Raw genomic sequence first — 23,813 nt, 5'->3', positions numbered from 1 at the left:
TCCTGAAGAGTATCTGGAAGTGCAGAGATAATAACCACTGTCCTCTGTAGAAAGACAAATTGGTTTGTGTTGTGGAACTATCTGCAAGAGTTGTGTGAGGTGGTTAAAAGATGTAAGTATTGACAAAGTCTTTGATCTGGCTGAAGTTACCAAGAATTTCTTTAATCACTTCTCTGTATTCTCAGATATTTTGAATGCACATATTTGTAAATCTCATTCCTCAGTTTAAAGCCAGGTTAATATTGATTCTGCAAAATTGCACCTACCTGGGGCAAGAAACATTATTTTAAAATAATGTAAATTATTCATAATCTATTATTATTATCAATTACACTAGAAGGAAAGTAAATAAACTGTTAGTACTCAAGACTGTAAAAATTTATAAAGGTTTTTTTTTAAAGATTATATTAACTTTTAGATTGGTCACATTGGTCAAAAGTTGACACAAGCAAAATATCAACTCCATCTATATTCATAGCTCTGAGAGAATTTTTTTAAGTCATGTCTACAAAGATTCATTCAGGTTCATCTGAGAGCCCACACGGAGCTGCTGGGACACAGGGCTGCAGTAACAAAGGACTTGCAGGACTCTGGCCTCAAGTGTCTTCCCACCCAGCTAACTGAGGAGAGACAGAGGTGCTGGGTCTCTGCCCATTCCAGGTCAATCTGCACTAATTTATAAGACCCTTTCCCCAAGAAATAGGAAGTTTGTGGAATAAGTTTTAAAAAATCTGAATATTTGTCAGAATTATTAAAATAAATATTTTAGGAAGCAGAAAACTTGCATGAATAGTTAAAAATCATACTCTAGAGTCTGATTTTCACAAACTCCCAAGTACCTCTGGCTGTAGAGGGTGTATTGTTCAGGTTTATTGCTATTTGAATGCAGCAGGTGCCAATGAACTTGGTGTGGAATTGGTAGATGTGTGTTCATTGAGATGTGTGGGCATCCTTAAGTTTACTGTTTCTTAAGCCATAGCTGCTTCGTAATGCTTCTTATATATACTCCTAATGAAGGTTTGGAGTTGAGCTGTAACATCAAAATATGATCATAAATAGAAAATAGTAGTTTCAAGTGACAAGAGAGATCCTTTGCTATCTGAAAAATGATAAAATCTGAAAAATTTTCTAAATTGAAAAATCCCTGCTCTGGCTTACCACTACTCTTCTATTTCATCAAAAGGAATTTGAGGTTAGCGTTTTGTGAAAGACTCTTTTGTCCTGATATGATGTGAACTGGAAACATGAACTATTTGAAATGAGAATCTAAATAGTGTTTGTTGGGGATCTGGTTACCCTCTCCAATTGATTGCTCACCATACTGAAGTTTTGGGCTGCACTACTTGGATCCAACATGCTTTGGAAACTAAATGGAATCTGGTTACTGCCCCAAGGCTGGAATCTCAGGAACACTTGAAAGAAAGCTTCATGTTTTAGCACTCTCCCTTGTGCTTGAGTACACTGTTCAATTGCCTAAGGCAACTGAGCAGCTATCTCAAGATTGCACTTCAGGTTAAAAACAATTTCCCAGAATCCTAAGGGATATCATGACAGATATGCCCAAAAACACTCCTAGGCATTCTAAAGCCATTGTTGTCTTTTACTGTAACAGTATGACATGCTACATTAATTATCTGTGTTAAAATAACACACCCTGGAAGTTTTACCTTCTTCAGGTGTTTTAATACATCTGAATTGCATCTGGAACATGGTCCTGTGTCTTTCTGTTTTGCCCTTGAGCTAGACAGTCTTTGGCTAAACATACTCATCTTTTGTCCAGGCTAAACCCTTCAGTAGGTTCCTTAGAGTCTATTAAATGTTCTACCAGCATCTTTCCCTCTTTAACATGAAATTTGTATATTTATGCCCTCTATCTTCTCTTTGCTACAAAGGCAAGATTATACTTTTTTTTTTTTTGGTAGTATTCCTATTGTATAGACAGAGCCAAGTCATTAAATTTGCTGGTTTCCATTAATATCTTTTCAGGGAAAAGTGTGATACAGTTCTGGTCAGCAAAGGTAGATAGGTATTTATGGTGGTACCCAAACCTATAGCAGTTGTATCATTCCATACCATGAACCAAACTGACAAATATTATGAACATTTCCCCAAATCATACAGAAAGTATTAGAATGCTTATTTGTCATACTGATGAATTACAACTGCTTTATTCATGAGACATTCATGTGCTGGTTAAGAAAGAATTCAGTGCAGACATTTCTGTTTTGTCCTACAGTCTGCTGTCTTCCATATGTCTTCAGACCCTGGGATTTGCATGCATTTAGGTCTGACCTTGCTTCCAGAGGGAATTGTGCCAACTCTTACAGTAGCTCAGGGATCAGAATTCTGCACCTGGTCTTGGTATTCAGCTCCAGTGATCAGAAGATTTTTTTAATGAACAACGTCCTGAGGAGTTTCTACTGATCAGCCATTGCAACTTCTTTATGTTGAGGATTAGGAACAAGTGAATGGGAAAGGAGAATTATTATTTTCTTTACTGATTTTAGAAAATTTTAATAGTTACCTGAAAGTATAAGGTAAAGGATTTGGAATGGAATTTAGGATAGTGTTTACCTGCACTAAAAACTGCCATTAAAAAATCCTGTGTGCCTTGTGATAGACCAAACCGATAGCTTTCTATTCATAGCAGAAAATATCTTGTTGCTAAACTGATTTCTACTACCTGAGGACAACACAGTTTTAATAATTAGTTTCTTTAAATGCTGTTAAATGCTTTTTAAAATTATTGTTATCTTCTCTGACTTGTTAATCTGCTCCTGTTAGATTGAAGCTGTTTCACAGGAGCCAGATGACTCAGGTCACAGCCAGAATAAAGAAGATTCTCTCTGTACTGCAGTGCTGAGAGGTAGAGAATTGCAGACATATATCTTTGTTCAATAGCCTGCATTTGTGTTTTCCTTTAAAGAGTTATGGGATAAACAGTGCTGAGGGAAAAGAGAGCAAAAAAATTCTAAAACTTGGTCAGTGAGACATTTGTGCATAGTAACTGGTTATTTCTGTTGTAACAGCTGAAATCAACTAGAATTCTTGTAATATCAAGGCTATGGTTTGAATTTTTGTGGTCTCAAAATTGTCCTTTTGTGGAATTATCTTCCCCAGTACCTCAGAAGAGAGGCCAGGCTGCCTACAGAATCCATTCCAAGATACATACATTGAGTCATATATTCCCTTGACAGCTGCAACATTCCTGTATAGGCATTTGTTGGCTGGCAGAGGAAGGCAGGATGGCAAACTGCTCTGATATGGGGAATAGTCACTATATGTGCTCACTGGTAATTGGGCTGTTCCTAGCAGAGTGAGCCTTTCCATAAGCACTGTCTTTAATGACCTTGATTTTGGCACTGTGGCTAGCCCATCATCTCAGCAAGCTTTCATATATACACATGCACATGATTAACTTGTCCCTCTATCTAAAAATGCTGGGAAGAATGAGGGCTTCTAGCCAGGGCTTTTGCCTGAAGTTAGCAAGAGTAGTACTGTGGTGGTTGTTGTGGGTTCACATCCCACTTGAACTCACTGCCATTTTACTAAAATTGTTTGCTTATCTTTTTAATGTTTAGCAGTGCAGCTCATGCTGACGTGAAATAGTCTTACTTGCATCAGAAATTCCTTGATGTGTCTTAACACATGTTTTTGTTATGATTATGTGTGCGATTTGAAGAGAGCCTCAGAAAGTTACAGAAATTGTTTAGCCCAGTAATTAAAGCCATGTAACTTTGTTCTTGGGAAAAAAAAGTTGTTTTTTTTAATTCCAAGTGAAAGAAGATATCTAATCAACCTTAATAATATTCTTACCATCTTCATTGTTGGGCATAGACCAGTTCAGTCATCGTATTTTCTTCCTCCATTTTCTATCTGTTCTTAAAAGTGGGCAGGAAAAGGGTTCAGTGAACCAAATACAGTTCTTGTGCAGGTGGCACAAATTTCTAGCACATCCTCTGCTAGGTGACATATTTTAAGTCTATATGTATATTGTCAAATGATGAACACCTGACAATTCAAACTGTTGTGTTACAGCTCCACAAAATGTTTGTCTTGAGTGTGTTTATGGTGGTAGAAGTCATATGTGAATGCTGTGTTCATAAGTTGCACTAAAGTTTTAATAAGCAAAAGCAAGTAACTTATTTGCCTAGAAACGTTTTTTTTTTCCACATTGTTGATAATATTCTGTCTGCATAGATGAGGATATCTTGTGGGTTTGTTATTATGAGAAACACAGTTTAGAGATGTGTTTTCATGGGTTGGAAGTGGTTGGAGGTTGGTGAAGATTTTGGTTGCACCACACCCTCTTCATCAGATAAGAGAGCAATAAAGACATATGTAAAAAAGAATGCAACACTTATTTATGTTAAAGATCATAAAGAAATTTAATATTTTAGTATCTTATTTAAAAATAAGAAATTGCCATAGAAAAAGTCCTTTTGGTATAGATGTAAAAGTGAGAATGAGTCTAAACTTGCATTAACATCTATGCTCATTTGTTTTGCTAATTTTTCTTTTTTAATGTCAAGGACTTCATGGGTAATTCTAAGTGTAAAAGTAAGTCCTCAGAGGACTTTGTTTCATCACTTATTACAGTGAATGGTTTGTGCCTTTTCTGCTAGCAAGTGAATCCTTTTTGTCAAAACTGTAAATATCAAGCTAAGCAAAAAGATTTAAAGCAAATATACACAGCTGTGTACCAATACAGATGTACCAAGAGGTCCCAGTGTGAACACAAGAATTCTTGTGAAGAAGGCAAGGTTGAAATATCTTTCAAAGGAAAGTCCTTGTCTAAAATAACTTTTTGTCTCAATAAATGATGTACGTGATTTGTGGAAAAGGCATAATTTATCTGTTTTGCATATGTTGAAGTAAAGCCTTCGATTCTTAACTATTTTAAATCAGTATTCATTTATTAACATCAGTTAGGTTGCTGTTATTCATACCATTAGGAAGGAATCATTATCTTCTCTGATATGGAAGCCCAAAAAGTACCCCAGTTTATGAAACTGTGTCATCATAGTTACAGGGGGAACAAACTATTTAGAATCTTACTTATGTGCTCTCTGTAATACCTCCAAAGTGCTACTTTTGGGGGTACATACTCTATTAGCCTCTAGGCACATAGCTGAGTTGCTGATAATTTTGATCACATTTTCACATCACAGTGTGTGGTGGCATTATTGAATTAAGGTATAGTGCAATTGATTTTGTACCTTGTAGTGGATTGGGTTTTTTTAATCTGGTCTCATTTGTAATGTCAACTGTAAGAATAAAAATATGTCAACATAACTAAGATAGCATTGCACTGAAAATAGTCAGAATGAGCAGCCAGGGTCAGAGACAATGTGCATTAAGCCAGTACTATGCTGCACAATGCTGTTTAGGTTGCCATATAACAGTTGTGGAAACTGGCTGCTTGTAAAGGGTTTTCAGTTAAAAAGTTAACAATTTGACTTCTATTCATGCCTGCTCTCTGTTGTCCTCATGGTTTATCATGGTTCACAGGTGATGTGTAGCAGGAGTAATGGTCACAGAATTGCAGACAAGCACCTATATTGTGGCAGTGAATAGACTAAAAAGAAATCCTTTGGAGGAGGAAGTACGATTTGTGTATTTTCAGTTTTGCCACAGTCTTCCTGTGTCTCTCAGAGGGGGCACTTAGCCTTCTGGCGTCTGTGTATTTTAGCCTGTGGTATGGGAACACGTGTTATTTCACAGATCTAGAAGTTAATTCCCCATTGATTCTGTCTAAGAGTAGTCTGCTTTATTTATCAAGGCTTTGGCTTTCAGTCTGCATGTGGGGCACTCTCAGCCTACAGCTTAGATTTAGCAAGATATGCTGAAATCAAATCTTGTACAGTTTCTATGAGTAACGTGATTTACGCGCAGCGTGTGTATCAGAGAGAATATGGACCTTTCCAACCTGTGCAACCTTCGTTAATAAAGATACAGTGACTGCAGTTGACCTCTTGTGAAAAGTAGATCCATTTGTGTTTTTATTCTGTGGCCTGAATAGAAGATGTAACAGAATGGGCACTGTTCACTGGACGTGGGAATTCTCCCTTGCTATGACTCATGTAGAGCAGCAGGGAGGGGGAGGAAAATGGGCCCCACAAACCCCGTATCCAGTTTTGTAATTTAAAAAATCTTTTTGATCTGAACTTTGTCCATTTAATATTCCAGAGAGTATTTAGAAGTTTGATAAAAGTCTGTAGTAGTGCTAGAGAAAGATAAGGCTCGCTATTGTACTACAACAGTGTTGTGGTGCCAAGACAGTATATTTATGCTTTTCTGTTGCAAGACTAACAGTGCCCATCAAATTTTGTATAATTTGGTATTATACAGAATAAAGATAAAAATACCCAGTCATTCTCTAAATTGCAATAAAAAATGCTTGAAGCTTAATACTCAACTATATTGCAAACCAGTCCTTTAGCATGATATAGTGCTTCACAGTAGCTGGGAGAAACACAGTGTGGTGAAATTACCAATGTGGTGGGGGCCAAGATTTTTTTGTGTAGAATAGAAAAGATCTCATTTTTTCCCCATTATAATCAGCTGTTCTTTTGCCCATATGTTTTCTGATGTGTCTTGCAGAGTTTCATGATAGGCTTTCAAAGCTGGATGAAATTTTCTGTTCCAATATTGTGGTCAGTCAGTTTTTTGCATGCATAAAAGAAGCAGTGTTCCTAAGTTTTTCTTTGAGCCTATGAAGTCAGAGTCGTAAGGAATAGAACAAAGCCTCAGAAGATAGAACAGGAGCCTTTGGGAGCTGATGGGGAATTGCAAACTGTTTGTTGCACCTGGCACTTTCTCAAAATCTGCTTCATAGGGGCCAGACCAATCATTTCCTGAAGCAGATGAGGAGGATGCTTTCTCTCCCTGAGTCAAAACTCTGTGAGTTTGTAAATAAGACAGTAAAAATGTATATTTTAAGGGTACTTTCTAGAGAGCTTATAGCTAATATATTGCAAGCTCTTATCTCAGGAAACCTGAACTTCAGGACTTGTTAAAATGGTTAAGTTAAAAAGAAGTATAGACTTTAAAACCACCTGCAGTCACAACAGCTCTAACGACATGTATGGTGCCTGAATGGTCTGAAATGAGATTTTTAAGCATTCTAAACAGGTATTAAATTGAAACAAAACAAAACCCTCCTACCCCCCCCCCCCCGGAAAAAAAAAAAAAAGCCTGCCCCCATTTTCAAGAGCATTCTGGTGTTTTTAAGACCCATGGCAGGAGCTCTGGGGAACTTACCCTCTGTTGGTACTCCATTAGAGAGGAAATATAAGGAAATGTGCCTCCTGCATCTCCCAGGTTATTTCAAGGCAATCAGTCAGGACCATTTTACACAAGGTACTCAATATGCAGGTTTTTTATTTCTACTGTTGATATGATTTCATGGATCTTGTTTGATAGACATAGTCACAAATGTCAATCTGTCAGATAAGGCCCAGGAGCTAACCAGACCTTCTGTTTCATATCCATGTTTTTGTAAACCTTCATTCTTAGGAATTAATCCAGAAGATGTAAATGTGGAAATAATTCTGTATAAGCTTCTTCTTAAAGGCAGTCTTTCTGAGATTTGGACAATGCAGAGCAACTGTGTTAATCTTCCATCAGGCAAATGGAAGCAATTCTCTAGAGTAGAATCCACTGATTGATTATTCAAATTCAGGTTCTATTTTTCAGGAAATTCCAGTGTTTTGAATTCATGTTTCCACCATGCATTGGAATAAGATTTTTTTAATGCAGTTAGACTGTGCAATTGTTTTAATACTTTTTGTATTTTACATTGTAATTTAATGCAAAAGTCAAAATACTTTAACTGTCATGTATTAACCTGTAACTAACACCAAAGCAATGGAGTTAAAATGAAGGGTTCTAACTTTACCCAAACTAAGTATGCCTATTTAATGAAAGTGAAATGTTTCAATTGTATTCCCTTAAAGAAAAGTTCTTTAAAAAAAATTTCCCTTAAGAAAATACTGGTTCTGCAAAAGCATTGAAATTCTAATTATTTCTCTGTTTCCTGGGAAAATGTTTACTTTCTTGGCAGCTTTGAATTAAGCTTTCTCTGTGGGACATCAGTCTAAACACACGAATGCTGTCATACTGATTTTAGTAGGAATGGCTCAGATGACTTTTAATGCAAAACATAGATGACCTGAAATTTCTTGATGGGAAATCTAACATGATGGAACAGACTTCAAAGTCTCCTATGAGAAATATGTTAGAAGCAAAACATCTTAGAGCATACTGTAGGGGGAAAAAATGGAAGCTTTTTGTGGAAGTGTACTGTTTCTTGTCTGCGACTGAATTTTGTTTTATTTCAACCTGAAATGAAAGCTTTATTCTTCAAGGGCAATAATGGCATGGTTTTTGTAACTCCTTAGCTTTCAACAATAGTGTATAATATTTTGGTTCACCATTGTGCTAAAACTGTGTTTTTCTGACTGCTGTGGCATAATGATTTATTAGTGTTGACACTCCAGGGTTGTTTGTCAAAAGCTCAGCTTTTGCTCCTTCTGGCAGATTACATACAAATTATGTAAATCACTATAGTGCAGGTTTTAACCTAATTATGTTATACATCTGGAACATTGATAATTTCTGTAAGGGAAAGATGTCTGGCATTTTTGATGTTAATATATTTTCATTCTTTTGGTATTCCACGAAAGAAGCCACATTAAAAAGTGTCTCTGTGTGTGTGCAGGTTTTGCTGCAGTGCAGCTTATGCTTTAGCTTATGCTGCTGAAGTATGTGAAAGCTGACTTTATTTTTTTTAGGACTTTAACAATCTGTTTATAAGAATTAGAAGTAAACTAACTTCACTTACAGAATTTCATAGAGGACTAGAAAAATGTAATTTCTTTCCGTGTATATAGATACGCACATGTCTATGCATTTTATAGAATTGGTCAGCTCAAATAAATACTGGATTAAGAACAGTGATCAGACTTCTGTGTTCACACACAGAGACAGACTTTTCATCTGTAGAGTAACAAACTGAAATGCAGCTCAAGTCAATCCAGACAAAGTTCACGTACTGGAGAAATTAATCTGAGTCGTGGTCCACAGAATGCACAGCCTAAGGAGACCCCTGCAGCCTAGCCCCAGCTGCCTTCCCTGCTAGCTGTGTTTAGCACAGCAGAAGGACCAAAGCACCCCAGACGAGTCAGGGCTGAGGGGTGGTGGCAGGCCAAGACTGGGAGTTGGCCTTTATCACATCTGAGGTTTGAAGGAAGACATCTGATTTCAGGACTGTCAGCTCTTAATTTATACACATGCATGCACACTTGAGGTTTATTTAAAAAATAGCCTTCATATCACCTAGGTCCCATTTAACCTCATTTGCTTGTCAACAGGAGCTGAGAAATCTAGCTACATTTTTAAGCTTCATGATTCTTGCTAGATACTGCTCATTTAATTGAAGGTTTTACACTGAGTGTTACGTAACATCTTGTAATGATCTAACAGAAATATAGGCAGTGTGACATGGTTCATTTGGGCTGTGTGTCCTTGGGTTGTATTGCTCACACCTTATTAGTCCTCAGCAAATGTTCCACTTTCCTTTAGTTTTGGCAAGTGGCTTGGAACACCATTTCCTTCTTTTCATTCTGGTGGAGTCCAATTGTTCTTTGCTTATACTACATTAGCCTTTCCCAGAATTTAGCCTGGAGTTTTTATACACTGGGGAGTTTCCAGTGTGTTTAGATTATAAAATGATTTCCTAATGTGACTGTGACAGAGCCATGCTTTCAGATAACACTGTCAAACTAGATTTTGGTGCTGTTTTTCTGTGTTTCTTTGCAGTATTTTACTCTACGGAAATGATGTGAAAAATCATTTTGTCTCTTGAAAGTGATTATTTTTCAAATCATCCACCCAAGTAGTTAGGATTGTCCCAAAACTTTTTCTTGTTCTGGTTTTCTTTAGGTTTGTGTAAATCTATTGGCGTAAGCAATTTTCTTATCAGCCATCTTGAGCAACTAAAGGAGGACTGTGTGATTACTCCACATGTTAATCAGGTGAGTGGATAAATGTATTTAAAGTATCTGGGTTTGGGTTTTTACTCTGGTTTTTTTGGCTAGCAACATCCTCCCCACTCCTATGCATGAAAGGCTACACCCAAACTGTTGCCTTAGTCATACAATTTCTTCTTCCATTTCTATTCACGTATTGAAAACCATTCAGGAAGATGACCCGAAGGGTAGGGAAGTCCCTCCTCCTATTTCCCCCACCCAGTTTCTCCCAGGCTACTTGTTTGTGTCTGGATTTAAGACAACCAAAAGGTCCCTGTGACAGTTTATTGATGATAAAACAGTTTAGAAATAAAATTCAAGAATCACAGACCATTGAGCATCTTCAGAGTGAACAAGTTTTTAGAAAGCCTGTGTTCAGATACTTTTGTACTTCCTGTCAACAACACTGAAAGCCTCAGTTAATTACAGATCCATGCAAGGGTGCCCTTTCCCTTGCTCCCCCCTCATTTCCTATTTCATGTAAATTCAGTGAGCTCCTCATTTAGGCAGGTGCTGTGACAGCCCTGGCAAAATTTTTTTTGCTGCCCTAGGCAGATCTAGGATAGCCACCTACGTACCGGCAGGCTGCCAGGACACTCGACAAATGTTCCCTTGTTGCAGGTTTCTGCCTCCAGCTGTGCTGGAAGTTCATGCTCCCGTTCCTTCCACCTCCTGCCAGAGAAAGTGTGCTTATGCTGACATGGGATGTGGGAACTGGAATGGATGGAGTGCAGGCACGGGCTTTTCCCCTTTGTACAGGTGGTCAGGATTTCTGGCAGCTGTTTATGGTTTAATGTCATTAACAGCCATAAAAATGTTGCTCAGAGTGTGACTGTCAGAACCAAACAATTTTAGCTGTCCACTAAAGGTTACTAAAGGACAATTAAGTAATGTTAAATTGGCATAAAACCATATAAAATATTTAAATTCAGTTCTTCAAAATAAACCATTGAAATATACGTTAAGGTGGGCAGGTTGATGACTGTTTAATAGTTGGTGACTTTACCAAGGTTCGAGACATACACACCTACAAAGGCTTACTAGAGTTTGGCAGGAGTTGTTACTGCCTGTTAAATGATAGTAGCTTTTCAGTGTTCTACTAAGTCACTGCAAGGAAAAAAAGTGGTTTTATTTTTTGAAATTTCTTCTTACCCACAGTGTCCAAATGTTACCAGTCTTACTGTTTCAGTGGTACTGTTTCATGGAGACAAGCTGTTTCTTGGTGCTATTTGACAAAACTCTTTTTCTGAGGCTGAAAAAGAGGAGACAAAAAGTTGAGGTGGTGGTGATCCTGAGGGGTGGGAGAGGGGCCCTGCTAGTCATTTCTTTGAGGTGCTGCACAGCATTGTTCTGAATTGAAAACAAAATCCAACAATGAATTACCCATACCACTGCAAAGTGCCCCACCTTGAACACTTTTGTTATAGCATTAATTTATACTTTTCTAGAGTTAAAGGAATCTTATAAACTATACTTCAGATTATCCTCAAAAGAGTATTTATTCTTTTTTTGCTTAGTGTTAGAGAGTTACTGAATCTGACGGTGAGATTACTTAAGTACCATCAAATAAGTAATGAATTTCTAAATTCAAATTGGGACTGGAAATGCTGTGTTGAGTTTGTATTTCACTGTCCACAATTTATAATACAGTTTTTTTGCTATATTTATGCATAAAATAGTGTACTATTTCAATGGACTTCTAAATGCAAAACATTTGCAAATAGTCATTGTGTACAAAGTCTAAATATTGAAGAAACGAGTGGAGGAAAACCACTTCCCTTTTAGAATTCAGGGTGTTCTTACAACTACAACAGTCCTTTTAACAACAGTTAAAATTGAAAATTGGGGGTGTTCTTCTGTGAAGAGGAAAAATGAGGAAGGCAGGAGAAGTAAGCAATACTTCTATTTTACAAACCAAGTTTTAAGTACTGCCTTTCTTCTCAGTTCCTGGAAAAAAACCCCAGTATTGTCATATCTTTTAAAGAAGTAGGAAAGGCCTGTCTTTTCAAGAATATTGTCTTGCTAAGTTATTTTTTAATAAATAATAATAATCTTTTAAAATTTCAATATACTATTAAAAGTACTGGTAAACACTGTAAATGATGGTACTTTATTCTAGCATCACATAGAGTGAAACTTACAACCTAGAAGTTCTAGGTTTGTATGCCAGAGTTTATAATTGACTTGGCAGTAGGAAGTTTGGATTATGCTCAAAGAAATCTTTGAAGTCTCTCTGAAGGCTCATAGGCCTGTCACTCATTACAGGAAAAAAATACATTTTATAAGTATTTAATAAATATATGTTTCATTTACTAAAGCAATGTACTGAACCCAAATATAAACTGTTCCTCCATGAATTCCATGTAGGAATGCTCATCAATATTTTTCCAGTCTTGGAGAAGTGCAAATTACTGTGTAATGACCTCAGAGAGACTTAGTTATGTTGTTGATATTGCCATTAACACTGATTTCTATTGTGTAAATTTGTACAAGGTAGAAATGTATATAAGACATTAGAAAACAACCCCTTTGTACATAAACTCACCTGAACTGTTCCTCTATATAGGAAATATTTACAGGCTTGTATTTCAGTTTCATAAAAAGAAATAATTGTAAGACAGCATTCCCGCTGAGAAAATTACTGAATTCCAGATGTGCAGAAACTTTATCATGTGAAAAGGACCACAGCAGGGTGGAAAGAGTAAGGCCTCTGTGCACCATCATCTGAGGTATGACTTTCTAGGGCCATGTGTCAGGATTGTTAGTGGGCTCAACTTTTCCCCATTTGCTATGACTGTTGTAAAAAACCAGCCCTTTGGTTGGAGGTCCCCTGTGGCTGAGCAAGTAGCAGCTGTGAAGTTCTGTAATGTGAACTGCAAACTGTTCTGTTAAACAGATGCCAGTTTTTACATGCCAATCAATCAGGGTAGGGAGCCAGAAAAGATCAAGATCTTCCTCTGCCATCATGTGACAGACAGCCCTTGCCTGAGAGAAGTCTGGTGATGAAAATAGCAAGGGTGGGGCAAGGCAGGAAGTAGGAATTGTTATTTTGAGGGGAAGCAAAGTTGACCACTCACCTTATGCCTCTTGTAGCTCAGGATCCTAGTCCCTTGCATTGAGATACTGCTAGAACCTTCCAGAACGTTTTTATTTTTTAAAAATAAATTTTATTTTATGCATTTGATTATTTTAGTAATATATCTATCTAAGAAGAAAAATACTTGCTTCTACCAACACACTACTCCATGTGACAAAATCTGAATCACAAAATTTGGGAGTCTCTTGATTCAGAGAAAGGCACAAAATATGATCTTTTCAGGTGGGAAGTAGTTGTTGCTATGTATTCTGCTTGTGAAGCAGGCAGGTGATATCTCAGCATACTGCTCTTGATTTAAGCATTTCTGGTGTAACCTGGAACTGTGCTGCCTGGAATCTTACTAAACCAGCAGGTAAATTCTGCTTGCAGTTTAATTAGTAGTAAATGCTGAATAAGTCACATGATGCCATAGAGGCACTGCAGATGTTTCAGAATTTGATCCTAAATATGTAATTCTTTATTTAATATTTTCTGAGCTACATTATTTGCTATACTTAGTGTAAAGAACAGCTGCTAAAATTGCTTATTACTCTTGTAATAATCCAGTAATACACCCTGCATGCTCTTTCTTTTCTCCCCTCGTAATTTTGCATAGATACAATGAGAATATTTTGTATTCAGCTCAGGTGCAAACAAATGAATAACTGTATGACCTAAGCACTGCTCTCACACATTTAAATGTGAAATACAAAGGGTACTCAAAGGTCAAGAAACATCAAAGGTTGAAGACATGGATGTCTGCTGCTTGAACCTTGTTCCCGAGTCCACCTAGTAATTTAGATCATAGCAGCTTTAGGCTGACTCAGCCCAGCCTTCCAGGGGCACAGTTTTTTCTTAGCTCATGTTGAATGACTGCCAGCCTATTGTTCCTGACTATTGTTGTCTGCAAAGACAACATGTACTAAAGATGAGAAACAGGAAATGTTCATTTGTCCTCTTTGTGGCAGAAGAAATTTTCCAGATTCCACGTGTTGAGGTAATTGCTCAGAAGAGTATTTTTCTTCAAAATGCGCAAGAGTTCGATCCCTGGAACAATGGTGATGAGCGGTCACAAAAATCCATCACATGATTACGTATTTTGTAAAAGAAAACACTACCCACTTTCATCAAAATGCAGAGGAGTGTATGCTTCTTACAATGTATAAACTGTGAAATACTTATTTAAATAACTTATTAAAGAATATTACAGAGTTTCTCTTTTGGCTTTAGCTACATGCCAGAATACGTCTCTCCTCTGAGATCATTACTGTCCAATAACAACTTCTTCGTTTTGCTCCCAACAACTGTGTCTTTGTAGCTTGTTACTTTTCCTCTTTTAACTGGTTCTTGGCAATTTGTGATCTTCCTTCCTACAAAGGGTCTCCTTCACACTTCACTCCACAGCATGATTGCTTCCCTGCATAAGCTGATGGTGACACCACACACAGAATACAGGACTTGCCATGTGCAATCCATGCCAACAGGCTTTGCTTCCAAGGTCAGGTCCTCACCCTAAGCAAACTGTTCTGGTTGGTCTCTGCAAACCCAGCCCCTGCTGAGCCCCCTCCCCTTGCCTGTGCAACTCAAAGATCATTAGAAAGAATCATTAGTAAAGAAACAGGAAAGGACATAGATTTGAGGAAGAGAAAGTAGTCTCAAAGCACCAATAAAAAAGACCTGATGCTGACTTCCACTGTGCATCTGTATATATTTCTTAAAAACAGAGCAGTATTGAAAGTCCAGCTGCAGGTCAGGCAGACAACTGCACCTTGTTTCTGAGGGAAACATAAAATAAGGTAACTGTTGTGCTAATTACTGGTAAAATACTTGTTGATTAATACCCTTCATGTGTCTTCTAAAACTAATACCTTACACCTACTTCCCAGAAGCAATGATTTCACCCATTTTATTTTTATTATTATTTATTATTATTTATTATTCACCCATTCTATTTTTAAAACAAGAGAAAAATTATATTCATTTTCATTGATGTTTGCTATGAAACATACTCTCAGGGTTTTTACTAAAAGTTTATTTCTGTTTATCTAAGGTTGAATACCACCCTTTCCAAAGACCTCAGGAGCTGGTTGATTATTGTCGGAGAAGAGATATTGTTTTTGAAGGCTACTGTCCTTTAGCCAAAGGTGAAGCACTCACACATCCTACTATCATTCAGCTGGCAAAGAAGTATGGCAGAACTCCAGCACAGATTTGCATACGCTGGAGCATTCAGGTAATGGAGGGTGGTAATAAAAATGTGCCTCCTTTCTCAGGAAAAAAATGCAAATAGTTTGGGGTTTGTGCATCAAACCAGAATTTATACAGAAGGTATTTTCTGCTTTCAGTATGTTGATATTGTGTGAACTGATGGCTGTACTGGAAATTCAGAATGTAGTTCACAAATCATGCCAGTATTTAAAATATTAATTATTTTAAATAATCTGGTTGTAGAGAATAAGAGCCACCAATAAGAGATGTTTCCAAAGTAAATGTTACAAGCAGTATCCCTCATCATTCCATTTCTGTCACCATGATATTTCTGTCACAGTTGATATAAACCACGTAATGTGTGTTGGAAGTCAACACAGTGTATATAACTGCAGTTTCAAATGGCATAGAGAAATGTCAATGTCCCCAAGAAAATGAAATTAAAACCTCAGAAGATGTGAGGAATTTATCGTAATGTTTCAAAGACAGATAATTTTCTTAAAAACTGCAGATTTTAATGATGAGAAGCATTATTCTTTTCAGAATGGAATTGTCACTATTCCAAAGTCAACAAAAGTGGAGCGGATAGAGGAAAACTGCAAGGTAAGATTTGGTTATGCACTCAAGTCTGACTAAAGTAAGAGTTTTTAATATTTTGGTCTGCCTTCCCATTTTCCTTCCCAGTTCTATTCTGGGGTAACTCAGTCAAAATTGGCAAATGATGGTACCATAAAATGACCACAATGTAGGAAAAAACCATAACTCACAAATGTCAGAAAAGAACTGGAGAACTAATCACTGTGTATAAAGAAAAATCCATAGAAGACCTTTTGTAGTTGATTTTTTAATTAATAGTTCTATTTACTACTTGTCTGCTTGTAGAACATCTAATCTGCTTATGGTTACATTCTTTTTGTGACAGGCACGTAGGTCAAGTTTGGATGCTATGCATAACAGTTTTATGAAAGCTTTAACTTGGGGATAACTTCCAGGGGAAGATGGGACCTTCCAGGGAGATCGCAGTCCTGCCAGAGCTGCCTCTTCCCCTACCTTCTCCTTCTACTCAACATGCAGAAAAGGTCCCAGCATGAAGGGGCTGGACAAAGAAAAGTGGGAATGAATGAGAATTGGCAGCATGATTCCTCCTCCACACCTTTTTTAAATTTCCTTTTCATACCAAATAGTTTTAATTCATTAATTTCTTTGGCTCTCTATTTCTCTAATCTGAAAGTGTTCTTTCTTTAGGGGAGGCAAAACCACAACTTACTGTTATTGTATGAACTGTTTTAGCAAATCAGGAAAAAACTTTGCAAGAAGACAGGAAACTTCTGTCTGCTATTTTTATCCTTCTCTGTGTCTGTGTGTGTGTGTGTGTGTGTATATGTGTGTAGGTGTAAATCAATATACACATAATGAGGCTTTCTGCTGGTGGCCATGCCTGTTTATATAGCTCCTGCCTTGACTGTTTATTCTGACATACATACTGCCTTCTGTGGTACAAGCACAGCTGCTTGTGGTACTGTATTGGGAATCAGATCAGAGAACAAAACCAGTTTAAAAATCCTTCCTTATGCTTTATTTTCCCCGGTGATATTTTAAATCCAGATTAATTTTACTTTTTACAGAGTTTACTCTATGGCACCACCAATTCATTTCACACAACGGAGGAAATGTGTTACATCCAAACGTAAAACACTTAAGATGGAGAGAGAAAGAAACTGGCACAGTTGTTTATCACATCTCCCTTTTTTTCTTTCCCTCGTGTTTCTGTGTTGGCTTGAGTCTCTACCACTTCTGGTCAAGCTGGTCCTCATTAAACCCTCAGTATATAATATATAGGGTTTCTAGTTCTGTAACTGGTCCCTGGTTTAAGCTTAAAAGGCTTGAGAGAGCACTGAGATTTGACTAAAAGGATCATTCCAGAAAACAGTGGTTGCTGGATAATGCAGGATGGGAGGAGTTCATTTGGCTACAGTTCAGGCTCCACAGAATCTTTTTATTGAGCACAGAGGAGCTCTGACAACGAGAACAGAAGCAACTTCCTGATGATAATGTCTCGATAGGACACCTGCTAAGAAAGCACTGACACCATCGTTCACATCGCAGGTCTGGCCACAGGAGAAGTCAGTGGCTGTAAGAACCTGTGTTTGAAGACAGGTGATTGCTTTCAAGTTTGAGTTAGTACTGAGGCACTGTAGCACTCTTTCTGTATTTAGCTGATTGGTAAAAGTTTTGTCAAAGTAGAGTCATAGAAAAGATAGACAGCCTTTGGTTTGCTAGCTTTGTGAATGTCCCGATATCTTCTAAGAATTCTCTTTGTCTAAAGTCTTAGAAAGAGAACTGTAACACTCTAAACTGAACATTGGGATATAAGTGAAATACTGAGCTCATTCTTTCAAAGAGATTGCTATCAGGGTATTCCTATACCTCTAGGAGTGACAACAGAGAGTGCTGTCAAAACCAGCCCAGACACTACCCTTGTCTTGGGCCCTTGCCTGAGGCATGAAGGCTACAAAACCATCTTAACATAGTCTGCAAATAAAAATAAGTCACTAAAGGAGCAAAACACCCAGTGGAGCCTGTCATCTTGATGGAGTACTTTTCTATGACAAAACATAAGAAGAATTTTCCAAAGGAAAAATATATAAAAATTCAGCCTCACATTTAAATGAATTTTGGTCAGTTAAATACTAGAAGATATATCAGGTTGTTGATTCTCATCATGTGTTCATGATGTTAACTATATATGCATTCCTGCAGGTGTTTGATTTTACAATAGCAGAAGATGATGTTGAAATTCTGAATGGAATGCATGATGGGAGACATGTTTCCTGGGATCCAAGTTTCATTGTGTGAATCAAGGTTTGAGCTATTTTTGCTTTCTTGGGGATCAGCGAGTCATGCCATGTAATTTAAATTCAGAGAAGGTTACAGTAAGAATCTAATCATGATAGTGATGTCTGCTAATAATGATCACTGATTTGAAATCCTTAACACTGGCAACAGACGAAAGGTATGTTTGAGGGTAGCACTTTTGTACAACCCTCAAGAGATTTTCTATTTCCATCTCAAATGCTTTTCCTTAGTTCAGTGAAGGCCATGCGAAGACTCCTATTTATACCATGGACTCTGCATCAGGCTGTTTAATTCAAAGTGCACGAGGAGATACTCCGTGAAAAATGTAGGGAAAAAATGCTACCTGTTAGTGTACAATATAGGTGTTGAATATGAAATAATTTTTCAAGTACTTTGTAAGACAGATACAATATATGACGAAGAAAAATCTGGATTAAAAAAATGTTACTGCCATTATCATAACAGTATTTATGTTGTACAATATACTGCAGATCTCCATCAAAAATATAATCTCATTGTAATACACAATATCTGAGCATCACCAAAAATGTTTTATGCATATCACAGCATTACTATGGCATTACTCAGATAGTTCTATGCATATTACTTACTAGCCTGTAGATAAACCAAAGTAGAAATCTTTCCAGACAAGTCCATCTACAAATAAACTATTTACAGGGCCAAGAGGTGAGCAGTGAGCTCCAAGAGCCAAAGAGACATCTTTGTTATTACTTACTGGAAACTGGGGTGAGTTTTGTGTAGCTTTTTGTGAGAACTAGTTTAGCTTTCATTTTGGGTTTGTTCAGGAAATCTCATTGAGAAACTATACTGTTGTTCAGATTTTCTTATAAAATAGGTGTCTATATAGAGAGATAAATATGGATATATGTAGCCCACAGATCTGTTTTGAGAAATACGCCTGCAGAATCTATTGGCTTAGTATTCAACTTCTAGTCGCATTGGTTTGATATTTTAGGAGTTCCTGTGTCTAGAAAGGTATGGAAAATCTGATTATGATTTATATTGTGTGGACTTCCTGAGGCAGTTTTCCCAGTGCTGTTCTGCTTTAGTCATATTGGGAAACAAAGCTCCTTAGCTTTTTATCAAGAAGTGACTTACAGCAATCATATATTTTAGCCTGCATTGTTTGTCCTCAAAGTGTAGAGCTTCTATGTAGCTTGGCTAAAATCCAGACAATTTTACCTTTTGGATAACAGCTCCTCAGAATTATTGTCTAGTTTTTTCTGGTAAACTTTTCCACAAAAATTTGGCTAGATTTGCCTCTAGAATCATTTTTATGAAAAACAAGGTATTGTATGAAATGCTGTTCACTAATACCTGCACAGTGTGTTGTTCTGAGAAATATACACAATCTCCACAGCAAGGTTATTTTCTAGTTTCAAGCATGGCCTGCAGTCTGGGGAGCTCCAGTACCTGGGAATGCCACTTTAGGTGTCTAAGAACAGCTCTGTACCAGGCTCTACTGTTGTGATGAGGGGTTCAGTAGTCAGTCTAAACAGTAAAGCTCATTTATAAAACTAATGTAATTTTTAGGCTTTTTTTAGCTTTTGCAGAAAACTATGGCAATGACTAAGTGAAAGTTGGAAAGATTTCAGAAACAAACCTTTCTACCAGTGGCTATCAGCTAATACTGCTTTTGAAAAGTCACTTTATAGAATAACACCTTAGCAATATAAAAAAACCTCAAACTGTGCTGTTGAGGTACTCCTTACTTCACAGTGTATCTGAATTAATAGAACAAGGACTAGAAGTGAGTCATGTGCCTAATATTCCCTAAATATGGCTTTTGGCAGTGATGACTTTCTAAGAATTTAAAAAACACAAGTTGGGAGTTTCACTTCTAGTTCTCTCTGAAGAAACAGACATCACATCAACATACTGCTTCCAACATAAACGATGTGCAGAAGGAACCAAATCCTTATGTAGGTTAGCAAATTCTAGCTCCAGTATTACCAGAACAGGGTCAGTTAGGACTAGCTACGTGGCTAGAGCTCCATAATGGTTAGAACACTTTTGGGGTTTTTGCACTTGACTCTGGCTGGTCACCTCCCTGTTCTGAGCTAATTGGAATTAAACCTGATTTTCTTGCTAATGCCCCACATAGGTGACCTTAGGCTACAGTGAGAATGGCTTTGAATTCATTAATATATTTCAGTGTTCCTTCTGTCTAAGAGATTCTACAATGTTTCTGGTGTCTGCACCTGCTTTTGTGAGGAAGGCAAGCCACCATTTTCTCAATCTAGGTCATAGTATCTAAGCAGTTCAATGAGTAATGAGAGGAATAATCAGAAGTAGTATTACTAAAAAAGCATTCTTCTTAGGGAGTAGCTGTGGCAAGTTACAGTTTTAATCTGATACTTTTCTAATTACATTCAGGGTGAATTGTTGTTGGTTCAGGACTTTTTTCTGTGGTGGGATTTTTTTCATTATTATTTTGTTATCTTTCCTAGCATTTCCATTGCTGCCAATTAGTGGCTTTATAACTACAGAAGAGTTTAATTTTAGCTGTGTACAAAGTGAGGTGTAATTTGAGACTATACAAGCTGGGACTCAGCTGACCCAAGCTATCTTTCTCCCAGGTGTGATGAGCAGTTTTGCACATTGTGCCTCACTAATAGCCATTGTTTTCTGCTAGAAGCTATAATGGCCCAAGAGACTGAAACCCTGTTATTTCCTGTGGCCTTGGCATCTATCACTGAAGCCTCTTTCTTTGAATGTAGTGGTATTCACAAGCTTTATACCATGTTTGTTAATTTACAATCATTGAGCAAGTCCTCTTTTGGTGAGGTTGCAGAAGGAAAGACAGACTTGGTGGATTCATATTTTATGCTCCTATCTTACAACTACATTGGCATTACTCTTGCAGTAATAGTTTTCTTCCTAAGCAAAGGTGGCTGAAGAATAAGTCCACATCACCCCATCCAAATGAACCTTTCTAAAGTACTGCCAACACTGATCAAAGAAATAAGACAACTAATAAGAAATTGGCAAGTGAAGATTTAGGAGTAGCAGGGAGGAGTGATTTATGGTAATAGAAGACCAAAAGGATACAAAAGTGCTGGACATACAAAACCAGGAAGTTGATTTCCATTTTTTATTTCTTCTTCAGTTAGCCTGGAGGTGCTCATTTTTTAAGATTTTGTTTTGTTTTAAACTCAGAATTTATCTCTCAAGTGAATTCTTGGAATTATATTCTTCCCCAGGGTTGAAACTCTTGTTCTTATTTCTGTAAAACAAACTTCCCCTAGAGAGAAAAGTTTTTCACCTTTCTACAGTGACCCTTTTTAAGATAAATCAATGCATCCATTTCATCTGTGTAACCCATCATCTTGCCAGTAGGATCAGGGAATACACCAGAAAACTGAAGGCACTTTTTCTTCCCTATCATTATGTCATTTATGGTGGTGACTGATTGGGACACTCCTTTTCAGTTGAGATAAACCATTACTTAAAATAAGATGCAATTTATCAGTGCTATCTACCTAAGTGCAGTCAGCTGCCTTTGCAGGAGCTCTGTGACTCCAAGTGGAAGGAAACTCTCTTGAAACAAACAAGGAAAAGAAAAATATAAACTAAAAGTCAGTGAAAAGGGTGAGGCCATTTTCTGTGCAGCCAAGTAGTTTCCTGCCTGACTCTGAGTAGCTTCCTCTCTTATTTTTCTTGCTTCTTTCTGCTTTTCATCTCTTATAGTACAGGAGATGAAGGCACCTAAGAATGTTACATTGGAAAATAATGGAAATGGCTTTTTAAAGTGCATATTCAGGAATTTTTTTTAATCAGGCTGCAGAAGTGTTTCTGTCACACCTGTCCCCCCAACATGACTTCCAAGGCATTATTTTCCGAGTAGCATGTGTAAAAAAGAAACTTTAATACTGGTAAGTTCACAAATCTACTAGGCCAAGCCAACTGAATAATATTCACACCTCTTTTTGCACTGCGGTTAACCCATGCTCTTGAAAATGGGGTAAAGGTGGTGTAGCTCTTGCTGCTACTGATTGAATCCAAGGCAGTTAATTCCTTCCACATTGCCACACCCCTTCCAAAGCTTTGAAGCTCACCTCTCACTACTGTGCATTGGGTAAAAATAACAGATAAGCCAACCTTCTGAAAATTTTTTGTGTTGCTGTGTTGGGAGACTTTTCACGTACCTAGTTTGTTTTTTTTTTTAACTTTTTGCACCCTCCAGTAAGATATCTACACACTTGAAAGAAAACTGACTATTTGCACTGTATTTGCCAGTGCTGTAATATGTATCACTCTATAGGGCACTGTAGGTGTGGCCAAAGCTGTGGGATGTGCTGCTCCAAGGAGCCCAGCACCGACTAACTGTAGCAGATCTCAATGGCTGTGCCCAAGAGGAATGTTTGTGATCGTAATAGTGGCCTGGCCAGCCAGTGCCCTTTGAGAAACATTCCGTAGTTGAACTACTAATAGGAAGTTCAAGAATATATTAGCAGTTTTATCATCCAGTTGTTTATCAACCAGCAGTTGATGATTGCTCCAAATATTAAAGTGTGTTACAGTTTCGGGTACAGTGATATCCATGCAAACTATTGCATGTCACTTTCTCAACTACTTCAATTCTTTCCCTTCAGACTTGAGCTTTTCCTAATAATATTGTCAGCTTAGTGATCTAAAAATAAAGTACAGATTCTCACAAAAATGAATATAGTAAACTTCTTAAAAATTCCTTTTAAAACAAAAAAGGCCACTTAATTAATGTTACTTATCAGTATCAAGAACTTAAAACCAGACCATCTAAATTAAAGAATACTAATACTGAACAAATATGTGTGCTTTAGTCTTTGCAATGTTCTCATGACTTTTTTTTTCTCCAAACCAGGTTTTTGATTCTAATCTGAGGAAAGAAGATATGGAATTTTTGAACACTGTGAATATCAACAGAAAATTAATTCATCTAACCTATTCCCTGTGGAAAGAATAATTTAAAACCAGATTGTTCTAAACGGGAAACGTGATGCAACTGAAATAATTTAAATAAGTTTAAACTAAACAATAAATCTGAATTTTTCTCTTAGGTATTCAGTATCACTCAAGAATCAATATAAATGGTTTGTATTTACTCTGATGTTAACAAATTAATAAAGTAATTTAATTTACTCTTTGTAGCTTTCTTACAGATGCAGAAATACTTCCAGTGTCTTCTCTGCTCTCTTGGAACTTTCTGGTATAGTCTCTCAGTATGAGTTATCTCACAATATTATCATTTTCTTCTGCCTTCATGTACTTCATTTAAGGTGTCATTTGAACCCATTTGAACAAATTAGGGTTTTGGGTTTTTTCCTTACATATTTTGAAAAGTATTAATTACTTGAAGGCACATCAGAGCACGCTACATTGCAAGTAAATCTTGACAAATGATTTAAAATACAGAATATTTGTTCAGGGATTTTAGCAGAATAATGAATCTGACTTTATATTTCTTCTAGTCATGTGAATTTTGGGGGATTCTGCAGGCCACTCTTGATATTTTCTTGGTGACCAAACCTGCACTCTGATACTGTTTCACGAATCTCCTGTCATGACCCAGCACTTCAGAGAGAAATGGCTCCCTTTGTGACCTAAGTTGCATCAGAATGAATAAAAGTAGTTTTTGCTTA

General features: G+C 37.1%; 1 protein-coding gene across 2 annotated transcripts in view; it reads left to right on the top strand.

The window, feature by feature from the left end:
• LOC125329942 (uncharacterized oxidoreductase ZK1290.5-like) overlaps positions 1–23,813 on the top strand; it is a 46,333-nt gene extending 22,520 nt beyond the window's left edge. Inside the window, exons 4-9 of one of the 2 annotated variants that reach the window (XR_007205324.1) lie at positions 9,946–10,037; positions 15,158–15,340; positions 15,859–15,918; positions 18,076–18,177; positions 18,850–18,918; positions 23,323–23,813. Coding sequence is in view for 1 of the 2 variants with exons in the window: in XM_048312501.1 (XP_048168458.1) it covers positions 9,946–10,037; positions 15,158–15,340; positions 15,859–15,918; positions 18,076–18,171 (431 nt within the window). In the remaining variant the exon portion in view is untranslated. The other variant, XM_048312501.1, reaches the window with a different exon arrangement.

Source organism: Corvus hawaiiensis, chromosome 9, assembly GCF_020740725.1.
Source record: "Corvus hawaiiensis isolate bCorHaw1 chromosome 9, bCorHaw1.pri.cur, whole genome shotgun sequence".
NCBI classification, from domain to species: Eukaryota; Metazoa; Chordata; class Aves; order Passeriformes; family Corvidae; genus Corvus; species Corvus hawaiiensis.
This window is presented reverse-complemented; position numbering and strand designations above follow the sequence as displayed.